At 46.9% G+C, this 10,744-nt stretch overlaps 1 protein-coding gene across 3 annotated transcripts in view; it reads right to left on the reverse strand.

Annotated features, from left to right (window-relative positions):
* Window positions 1-5,240: 5,240 nt before the first annotated feature.
* Window positions 5,241-10,744, reverse strand: part of ikzf4 (IKAROS family zinc finger 4) — a 6,230-nt gene continuing 726 nt past the window's right edge. Inside the window, exons 1-8 of one of the 3 annotated variants that reach the window (XM_017414937.3) lie at window positions 10,540-10,715; window positions 9,827-9,881; window positions 9,524-9,631; window positions 9,120-9,413; window positions 8,836-9,003; window positions 7,774-7,932; window positions 7,538-7,669; window positions 5,241-6,954 (exon numbers count right to left, since the gene is read on the reverse strand). In XM_017414937.3, the coding sequence (XP_017270426.1) occupies window positions 6,155-6,954; window positions 7,538-7,669; window positions 7,774-7,932; window positions 8,836-9,003; window positions 9,120-9,413; window positions 9,524-9,631; window positions 9,827-9,881; window positions 10,540-10,554 (1,731 nt within the window). In that variant the 5' untranslated portion in view covers window positions 10,555-10,715 and the 3' untranslated portion in view covers window positions 5,241-6,154. The other 2 variants (XM_025005731.2, XM_025005730.2) reach the window with 2 other exon arrangements.

A 10,744-nucleotide genomic window follows, 5' to 3' on the forward strand; every position in this document is an offset into this window, starting at 1 on the left:
ACATACCCGCTGTCCTTCCCTCTGCACATATCTGCACCTCTCTAACTTTACCTCTCAGTCGTGCAGCCTGTGCTGTACCTCTGATGACCTCATTCCTGATCCTAATCCATCCTCGTCCCTCCCAAGGAGAACCTCAACATCTCCAGCTCTGCAGCTTCCAGTTCTAGTCCGCAGCTTCTCCCTCCTGTCACACGCTGCACGCGGTCATAAAAAAAAAAAAAAAAAAAAAAAAAAACATGACGCCGGCGGATGTTGAAAAGGCAGTTTCCCAGAAGCACCGTGCCGGCCGCAAACGGAGGTTTTTTATTAATCCTGCGACTGGATTTGAATATAATCGAGTTGCCTTGTTGCAAGATCTGGAGAGAAGAGCGTTTAAACAGGTCACACTCGGACATTTATCTATAAAAACCTTGAGCTGGACAACAAGTGAAGGTTTATTTACCAGTCGTGCTTGTTTGCATCTTTGTGCTGATCTGTATTTTTCATTCAGACGAGCTGCTGGCACCTTTGTTTACAGATCATCGCGGCTTAATGACCCCCAGAAAGGGCCCTGCCCGGGGCGCCGTTTATGATTAACGAGGACGTGTTAATCTGCGCCCTGCTTGGGTCTGACACTTCTGTGTGTGTGTGTGCGGCGGTGGCACGGTTACTTGAAGCTGAGCTCTTCACGTCTTACTCCACGGCACAGCGGGGGCGTCCTGCCCAGGAAGCGTGCGAACGTTGGTGCGTTTGTGAGCCTGATGTCTACGCCGGCTGGCCAGCTGGGCCGAGCACATCTCTCCGTCTTCTCCTCGGCGGCCCTATCTATTATCCCCGGCATCTGGCATCCAAAGCTCGTAAAAAGGACATTTCTCTTGGCAAGTGTTTTTTTTTTTTTTTAATTGTTTGTTTTTTTTAAAGGCAGTGACACGGGGGACAGCCAACCACAGGAGCCGCACTTCTTCCAGCCTACATGTACGCTGAGAAGTGCTTGCATAAGAAAAACTAACCCCAGACTCCGCTTTTCCAAAACATGTGTTTGATTTGTGTTTCCTTCTTTTCCCACTCACACCCTTGTCCCTTCGCGATGCGCTCACTCAGAGCTTCGAGGCCTAATTGCTTCCAGGGTCTGACCCACACAACACTTAAACAGAGGTGGGCGATCCTGGTCCTCGGGGGCTACCGTCCTCCATGTTTCAGTGGTTTAATCACCTCTTCATGTTCTGCAGAAGCCTGTTAATCCAATAAATGCAAATCAGGTGTGTTGGAGCAGAGAAACAGGTAAAACATGGAGGAAGGTGGCCCTCGAGGACCACGGTTGCCCACCCCTGCCCTGAAAAGTCCTTCCTGCACCCATGAAGGAATAACGTTTGATTGTCATGTCTCGTATATGAGCTGGCTGGCTAATGCTTTAGGCGTTTTAACAGAAAATACGTGTTTCATTTACTGAAAACTCACATTGCGCTTGGACGTAACACTTCCCCGAATTGAAACGCGGCGGACAGCGCTGCAGGACAATTGCGCTGGACTGTTTTTCGGTTCGCTCTCGGCTGCTGGATAATAATAAACACATTCCTTGCGTAATTAAAATGGCTCCGTGAGCGGATTAATCAACGCCATGTGCATCTTGTAAGCACATCCAGGGGTGCAGCTGCACACACCCAGAACGTCTTGGCTGCGAACGGCGACGCTTTCTGGGCATCTGGATGATCCAGAACACAGGCGTCTGCTTGGTAGAAGTTGGATTTTGATAAGCTACCAGCTACGCATCTGTCAGGCAGCCAGAAGGCCTCGGCCATAAATCTTCTGGGACTGAAACAAGTTTTGTCTGAGTGCAGATTGGGTTTAATCACTGACTGTGTGGCGGGAGCCATGTGCGAGTCAGGTGTTTGGAGCACAGCTTTGTCCAAACAAGCACTCACCTGTGTTTGCACTGCTCTGGTCTGGACATGTTTGTTTATTTATTTTTATACTTTTGTTTGTGGTGTACTTTTGTCCACATCCTTCTTTGGCTTCAGCTTCCAGCAAGCGATGTCTCAGATGTTCCAGTCAGACCCTGGAGAAGAAACGAGAATAAATATTTTTGTCCCCCCTTTATTTATTTATTTATTTATTTATTTATTTATTTATTTATTTATTTATTATTTTGAAAAAAAGTGTCCCCCTGTGCTCTTACCTGTTCCTGCTCCACACACGGTGCACTCCTTTTCCTTTTTTATTAAAAACCTTTTTTTCCTCTACCTCATTATTTTCAACAGACCACGTACGTTTTCCCTAAGTCATGCTATAGGAATAAAGTAAAAAAAAAAAGAAAAATATATAAAATTTGCCTGTAAATTTACTACCACAGTCAGCACGCGGTCGTTCAGTCTGCGGTGCTAATTTAAAAACCAATAAAAGGCTGCCATCTAGTGAAAGTACGTTGAAACTGCAATATTTCACTCGTTTTAAGTCGAATAAATACAGAATTGAGCTATTTAAAAACACAGACCACTCACGTTGTCCTTCCAAACAGTTCAGCAGAAATAATGGCTCTCCAGTTAGCTTCCTGTTAGCATAAACACGGTTAGGTTCCATCCTGATAACCGCTACCACAGCAGGCGGCGGGGAAACGCATCATAATATAGCTCTACTGACTTATAAATTCACGACATTAGTTCCCACAGTTACGAACAGAGCAGTTGTTAGCAGTAAAGTTGATAAAAGTAAGTTTTAACTCCGCTCATCAGGCAAAGGTTATGTGTTGCTAACCGGCTAAGCTAACCTTCCGTTAGCTGTTAATTAATTGGATCCAAGGCCTTCAACAAGCGTCAAAACCAGCTGTCAAAAACACGGACTCGGAGAGCAAAGATTGATAAAAACTAATAAAAATTGACCGGAAATCTAACTTAAAATAGCTAGATAAATAATTTGTTTGTACTTGTGAATAACTTTAATTAGACATGATGGATACAGTGAGAATAATAGGGCTGCATTGCATTTTCATTAAATAACTGATGGTTAGGCTCGGAGAGGTGGAACTGGATGGGGTCTGACTGGAGCGTGTGCTTCAATGGTGACCTGCAGGTTAAAATGTGAAGCTTTCAGTGGTAATAACACACACAAAGAAGGGATTATTGATTGCACATATAGGACACTTTGCAGGGGTACCTTACTGGTAAAAATTAAAACACATTGCACAACCTTTTCACCTGCTCCTAACGATACAAAACAACATTATGCAGCTTTAAACCATTTTAAGGGATTTCACTTTCTCTAGGGGCTTTTATTGGTTGTGTTTGACTTGATATGTTACAAGTAGGTCAGATTATAGGATTAAAACTTCAAAAACAGCAGTTTAACTTTGAGTTTCCTTGACAATAGTTATCAGATCCCATTATTCTGGCACACGTAGTCATGTTTTCGCCTCTGAGTCACAGAATCCACATGCATTTGAAATCTGCACCTGGGATTTGAGCGTAAGCTCTGCCGGAACGGACTTTCCACTGCTGGAGACGGAATCGATCGAAACCAAGATGGAAATAAACGCGCAACAGAGCCTTCGTCTTCCAGGCATAAAGGTCACGAGAGGTAAGAGCAGTGAGGTTTCGAGTTAGTCCTGTTTTAACCTAACATGAACACTTGTTTAAACAAGTTTCCCCTGAACGACATATAAGACAGAATGATGCATTTGACTCTATGAAGTTTGGTCTTTCCATGTAAAAGTTGTATTGTTTTGAAATCTATGGCGAGAAGGCGAACTTTGAGGCCAGGCCCCGCCCCTTCAGCATGCTCGAAAACTCACCGTTTTGATAACTTTTAATCCTCCGTCCCTCAACTGCATACTGACCAAGTTTGAAACTAATCATCGTAGCTGGTGAACACAAAAACAAAAACTCTTTACTTCCATTGATGTTTGCTCTACATCGGGTGCACAGACGTGATAAACACCCCTCTACTTTGAGTTTAATTTGTGAAAAATCTAAATGTGAATACGCGGCTCACGTATAGCCAACTACGCTCTCTGGTTCTTATTAATTTTTTACTCTCGCTGAACTTGATATCCAGTTTATGTAAGTGATACTCGCTTTTGATGCCGTATACTTTGTTTATCCTTCCTGTTCTCCTCAGTCCAGCTACCAGAGATGAAGCTACCCACCTCTAAAATACTATTTCCTAAGAATAAAAGAGACAATCAAAAATTAAACTAATCTAGTTTTGCAGAATGTATTATTTGCTTTTCATTTTGGCCATATCAGTTCTCCATAAGGGCAGTTTTCTATTCCCTGAAGAAACACAATCATGTGGATGCTATCATTGAAGTTGGATTGAAGTTCTTTTTTTTTCTTTTTTTTTACAATAAATGTAACTTTATTGACAGTAAAAAGGTTCGAAAATATCAAGGGCCACGCGTTTGTAACTGCAAGAACATCCCGGAAAGCAACATGACTTCTTTATGAGCTGATGAGGCAGTTGTACATCTTGAACTTTGAGGTAAAGTGTTTCAGTCGTGTTACATCGTTCACAAAATATCTTTAAAACACCGAGTCCACGCACAAGGAGACAAAAAAAAAATAAAAAAATAAAAACCCATGCCTCGTTTTCACTTCGTAGAATTAAAAAAAAGGATAAAATAAAATCCAAATAAAATAAATCACAATTCAGGTAAAAGCAGAAAATGACAAGCACACATGCTGCATTTCATTCACACACACACACACACACACACACACACACACACTCACGCACACGCCTTTACAAACCCAAGTGCATTTTTTTTCTTTTCAAACAGTTTCAAGTACATTTTGCTCGCTATTAAAGGAAATCAAGATAAACTATTAAGCAGCAAACCCACAATAAGTAAGAATACTGAGTTTGGTTTCATTCATGTTCCCAATATTAACATCATGAAATAATTCACCACACGGTAGCAATAAGGTATTCGGGTGCTATAAAGAAGCAGGAGGTAACATTTCATGGACTTTGAGGAATATGCTGGATAACATTTGGAATATAGCTGATTAAATACACCGAAGGCTGAAACAAACGACACGAAATAGATAACCACAAGTGATAACTGAACAGATCCAAAGCTCCTTCCTTTTCAAATCATTGCCAAAAAATCGTGGGAATGCTTTAAAATCTCAGTTGCAACCTCGAAGAAAAACAAAAAAAGGGGGGAAAAAAATTTAAAAAAAGATTTGTTTTAATCTGCAGCACGCTGAAGAGAAACTGCAGAAGGCCGGCTCCTTGAGAAACACGCCGGTCAGTTATTGTGACTATTATTCGTTCAGTGCAGTAGAGCAATCACAGGAAATGTTTTGTTCTTCTTTTTTTTTTGTAAACCCATGAAATGCTTCAGCAGAGACGTTCATATGTAAGCAGGGAACCTAAAAAGTGCAATCCTGGAGCGAGGTAGAGCACCCTGGGTCGATACGGTGAGGCTCTTTTAAGCGCGACAACAAAAATGAAAAAGAACAAAACTCATGGTCTGATCTGCACCAGCTCCCCGGGGGCTCGCTTTAGAATCCAAAAAAAAACGCTAACTAGTCCTAAGTACCCATTCCTGTTTCATCGTCGCTGTAAACAATGTGTTTTCCTACAGCTGTAGGAGTTAAGGCAATCCGCGTCTGCGCTTCGTCCGAGACGAAAAGCTGCCCCCCCGCAGCCGGAGGCACGAAGCTCCCAGTGCATATTAAACTTACCTGACACGTTACAATAAATACCCAAGCAAAACCCGGCGCACGTATGACTTTTAAACTTTTACGCACTTTCCATAAATGTGTGTGAGCGTCGTCTTCTAAATGGAACAAAGATGGCTAGTTAAGATTCTTGAGCACCAGAACTCCCCTGGTTTTTGTTTTTTTGTGCGTGTGTCTGTGTATGTGGGTGTGGGTGTGTGCGTGTGTGTGTGTGTGTGTAAAGAGGAAATCCCCACAGAAGGCACTTCTGAGACAAAACCTAGTTCGCCACATAATTTGATACGGGAGTGCAATCAGCTGTAGAATTTAATTTGACGACTCCGCTAATCGCTAACCGGTGCACGCCTGCTTGTGTTGTCACAGTAAACCCCCCAAAAAATTCCAGCTCCTCTTACAATCAGGATTTAAAGCGGCCGATCTGGTGCAGAACAGAACACGAGCCGGCGGGCGCGCGGAGCAGAGCGGCAGTCGCCAACTCCCCTCCGCCCCGGGCCTCAGCCCACCTGATGCTCCCCGCGGCTGATGTGGGACGAGAACTCGTAGCGGTCCTGGCTGGGGTGGCCGCAGATGTTGCACTCGAACGGCTGGCGGAAGCCATGGCAGCCCATGTGGATGGTGAACATGACGTGGTCCAGAAAGAGGATGCAGCAGTGGCGGCAGTAGAAGGAGCGCAGGGGTCTGCCGGCCCTGTCTAACACCTGCAGATTGTTCCTGGAAGAAAGAGGCGAGCCCGGGTGCCTCTTTACTACGGCGGGGCGTACCGTACCCCCTCTGTCCCACTCTGCGTCCAAGTTTTTGGCTTGGCTGGGGCTGGAGGTGGGATGGCCGCGGGGCAGTGCGGGGGTCAGGTAGTGGAGGTGGTGGTTGTTGGAGGTACTTGTGGGGGCTGTAGCCCTTGTGCTCTGGTCTTCCGCCGTGCTCTCTGTGTCCGTAGAGTCGGGGCAGCCGTTGGGTGAAGCGGTGTGGCTGTGGGCCGAGCGCTGGTCGTCGCGGCCTTCGCCGGCCTCCCGCCCCGGCAGGCCGAGGGACATCGCCGCCAGCCCGCCGACGCCATGGGCTCGGGGGCCCTGAGGGGTCATGTTGCTGTTGATGGAGCCCACCACTGTGCGGAGCTCCGCCACGAAGCCGGCGTGGAGCTGAGACAGCGCGGGCGACTCGAGGTTCTCGGCTTTTCCCCTGGCATAGTGGAAGTGTGAGCCGGCAGAGTGGGCGCTCATGAGGTCCGCTTCCTTTTCAGAACCCGAGGACAGTTCGTAAGGTGCTTCTGGTGGATCAAGGTGCATGTGCTTTTCTCCTGCAAAGAGGACAGGTCACAATAAGTCACATTTAAAGCTGCAGCTCCGACCTTTTGAAGTTGCCAGAGAATGAACTAAAACTGGTCACTGCGAACTATAAAAATCAAACATAAAAAGTTTACCCTGAACGAGATCAAATGGTGACAGTTTGAAACGGTTTACTCCGGTAAGGGCCCAGATGTACTGATACGTAAATTCTGAAACGTGGGTATGCAATCAATGTAAACAAAACCACTCGGCTGAAATCACCGAAAACCGAGAGGACACTTGACTGCAGCCTGTGTGGGCAAACAAATATGGCGGAATGGGACCAGCGTGGAGTCGAGGAGAAAAGGAAAAAGAGGAAACCTGCTGCTAACGGCTCCTCCAGCACTTCAGCTGTTTTTGTAGGCAAACAAAAGCATCTGGGCACAAAGTTTCCCTAAAAATTTGAAATTTGAGCACACATAAAACATCGATCTCCTTAGTTTATCTGTTAGTTTTAACCAGGCTTTGCAATGAGTTCCTTTATTACAACCACACGCTGAAAACGAAACAAAACAATTGGAGAGTGACATCATTTCGGCTGGCGCAAAAACTCACCCAAAAACTTCTGCGGGGTCGACCTCTTGCGTTTGGTTATGCTAATAGACAGTCTGTCCACGCACTGGATTTTCTCATTGGACGGCTGCAGTAGGGGTTTAGCAGCTGCCTCCATATTTGCCGACTCCTCACCTGCACACACACACACACACACACAGACAAGACAGTCGATCAGCGTTAACTTGGCCGACGGCTGGGTTTCAAGCGTTGAAGCGCGGCGGACTCCTGGGTTTTACCCTGTGCCGTGTGCGTGTGCGCGTTGACGGCAGCCTGGGGGTCCAGAGTCTTCAGATAACTATGGCAGCGCTCCAGATGCTCCTCCAGCGTGCTGTGCTGTTTGTAGCTGCGGTTACAGTAGCTGCACTTGAAAGGTTTTCCCACCGTCGGAGAAGAAACTGAAATTCATAAAACCATGTTTAATCTGTTTCTTTGGAAGGGGGAGAACTGGGTTCGCCCTATCTGACACGAGGCATGAACACTAAAAAGAGAGTTTATTCTTGCCAACCAGTGTTGTTTATTTGTTTATCGGAGGGGGACTTTTTAAACCATGTTCTATCGAATAGGTTTGAGATAATGGATTTTCCCTTTGATTATGGATTCCTGAAATCGATCTTCGTCGCCTGAAGGTGATGGAACCCCGCCTAAATCTGCACCGCAATGTTCCAGCTAAGTGCGCAGTCGGAAAGACTGACGTCATTTCGCTGAAATCCCTCTCGTAGCGATCGTTTCTCTGAAAAAGAACCTTCCTCGACCCAAAGTCATCCACCCCACGACCTGCTGTACCGTACCGAGCACCTGTTGTGGGCTCAACGATTGAAAGCACCCTCGCAGGATTTCCTGTTTTTACAATCTAAATGTCATATTTTGTCATTTTTTGTTTTTGCTTCAGAAAATTCTCATGACAAGGACCTACTTCCTCTTCAAAGCTTCAAAGAACAAAAGAAAGAAAAAAGAAAGAAAAAACGAAAAAAAAAAAACGGACCGTTCTTTTTCGACTCCCCGCTCTTCTCTGATGGGTGTCTCGTTCTGTTTTGCGACAACGATCCATTAAGTTCAGCAGCTCCGCAGATCCCTGCTTGAAGGATCTCTTCAGCGACTGTTTGATGTATTAGGTGCTGTCATGCTGCACTTAAAGCTCAGAAAGCAATCAGCTCAGGGCTGATTGTGGCTCCTACTTTTCGAGTGTCAGCCAGTCGAGCATCAAGATCGTTGCATATGGATGCAGCACTTGACGGTCATTAGGTTTAAAGGCCTGCAGTTGACGGCTTTTCGGCTGTCTGGGAGCTTTACAGAGTTACCTGCGTGCGTGCGTAGATGGCCAGCGAGGGCGTCTCTCCGGCGGCAGGCGTAGTTGCAGATGGGACACTTGAAAGGCTTCTCGCCCGAATGCAGCTTGATGTGGCGCAACAAGTTCCCCTTCTGGGTGAAGGAGGCCCCGCACTGGTTACACTGAAAGGGACGCTCGCCTACAGTCGCAAAGGCAGACAGACGGGGGAAGAGAGGGGAGGCTAAAGTCAGGTCAAGACAAGCGCCATGCGTATTGCGTGCCCGGAGCGTCGCTTGCGCCGGCTCCTCGCCTCACCCGTGTGGCTCCGCTTGTGGACCATCAGCACGTTGGGTCCGATGCAGACCATGCCACACACCTCGCACTGAAGCTTGCCGTTGGGCAGCCGGATGGGGCCCGGCGAGGCGGAGTTGGGGCCGGTCGGCTCGCCGTACATGCTCCCTCCGTCCCTCCCGGCCCCGGAGGGCGCCGCGCCGCCTTCTTCCATGGGGTCGCCCTTCAGACCCTCGGCTCCCACGGCCTCCTTGCTGTCCGGCTGCGGCGCGCCCGGCGACTCGTCATCGCTGCACAGCTCCACCTTGATGGAGTTCACTGTGTAGGTCGGGGAGGAAGGGGGGACATGAAAGACACGGTTACCTCGACGTGCGGCGCAGTCGATAAGTCACGTAGACACAGGATTAAGAGAAGGAATAGCCGCTGACCACTCAGGGAGCGGCGTGGTGACGACTGCTGGCTGTTGGGAGTTCTTGCGGAGGGGCCCTGCAGCCTGCCATAAAAATCCTGCTCTGCTGACGATTCTCCTCCACTGCCTGAAGCACACAAACACACCAAAAGTCCTGCTGAAGTAAAAAGTTCCCCCCAAACAGCATCCTTACACAGCCCCCAATGACAGAAAAGTTGGGACACCGTGTAGAATGTGACGGCAGCGAACTATCCCCAAAAGAAATTGTCAGAGTTGTGTAAATTTCCACTTTACACAACTGACCGAGCCGGCGCCGACTTACCCTGTGCGTGTGAGCGTCCACCGCAGTCGTCGGCACTCATTCTCTCACCAGACGCCTGCGGAGACACAAACCTAACATCATATATGCGTCTGCAGTGGCAAGTCAGTAAAGTGCACTTCCAAACAATTTAAAAATAAAAATAAAAATAGAGCACATATACCTGTAGAAGTATTTCAGTGAAATGCACTTATGGCTGCGACAAGAACAGGGCAGAGGTGCTCTGAGCGTGCAATAAAAGTTAAATAAACTGATCCTAAAGAATTGAAAGAATTTAAAAAAATAAAAAACCCAAACTTGAGCTGTGTCTGTCTGTTTCTGTGTGTTGTAAAGTTTGTCTCCACTGTGTCAGAAATGAATCGGAGAGGTTTATATAGTGGCCTCAGGGGTTGAAGGAGGAGTTGAAACTTCACTGCTTTACCTGGAATCCCTTTAAAATATATAGACACTCCAGCCCAACACGACCCCAAATATGGACTCGTTTAGAGACTTTTTAGTAGAATATGTTATATTCCAGCATCACGCACTGAATTATAATCGCACATAGGCTGTAATTACTGCTGGCTCGTGCTTTGGGTTTATGTAATTTAAGGCTGATAATTAACAACGAGAGGCGTTTATTAAAGGTTACATAAAAAAGCAGTTATTCAACAGCAGAACGAGACATGGTGTAGACACCCCGAGCAGCCCCAGACCGCGCCGCCGCGCAGACTTACGTCGTCCTCGGACATGGTTTCCCGCCCCGGGTGGGATGTTTTGTTGGTTTTTTTTTAAATTATTATTATTATTATTGAGCGCGAGCGCCGACGGAGCTGTTCGGAGACAAAGATGTGCGACAAGGCTGCACCTTCATGCTCAATCGGATGGCAGCGGTGGACTTTGGAGGGAGATGGTGAGGGGGGGGGGGGGGGGGGGGGGGGG

Source organism: Kryptolebias marmoratus, linkage group LG8, assembly GCF_001649575.2.
Source record: "Kryptolebias marmoratus isolate JLee-2015 linkage group LG8, ASM164957v2, whole genome shotgun sequence".
Classification (NCBI taxonomy): Eukaryota; Metazoa; Chordata; class Actinopteri; order Cyprinodontiformes; family Rivulidae; genus Kryptolebias; species Kryptolebias marmoratus.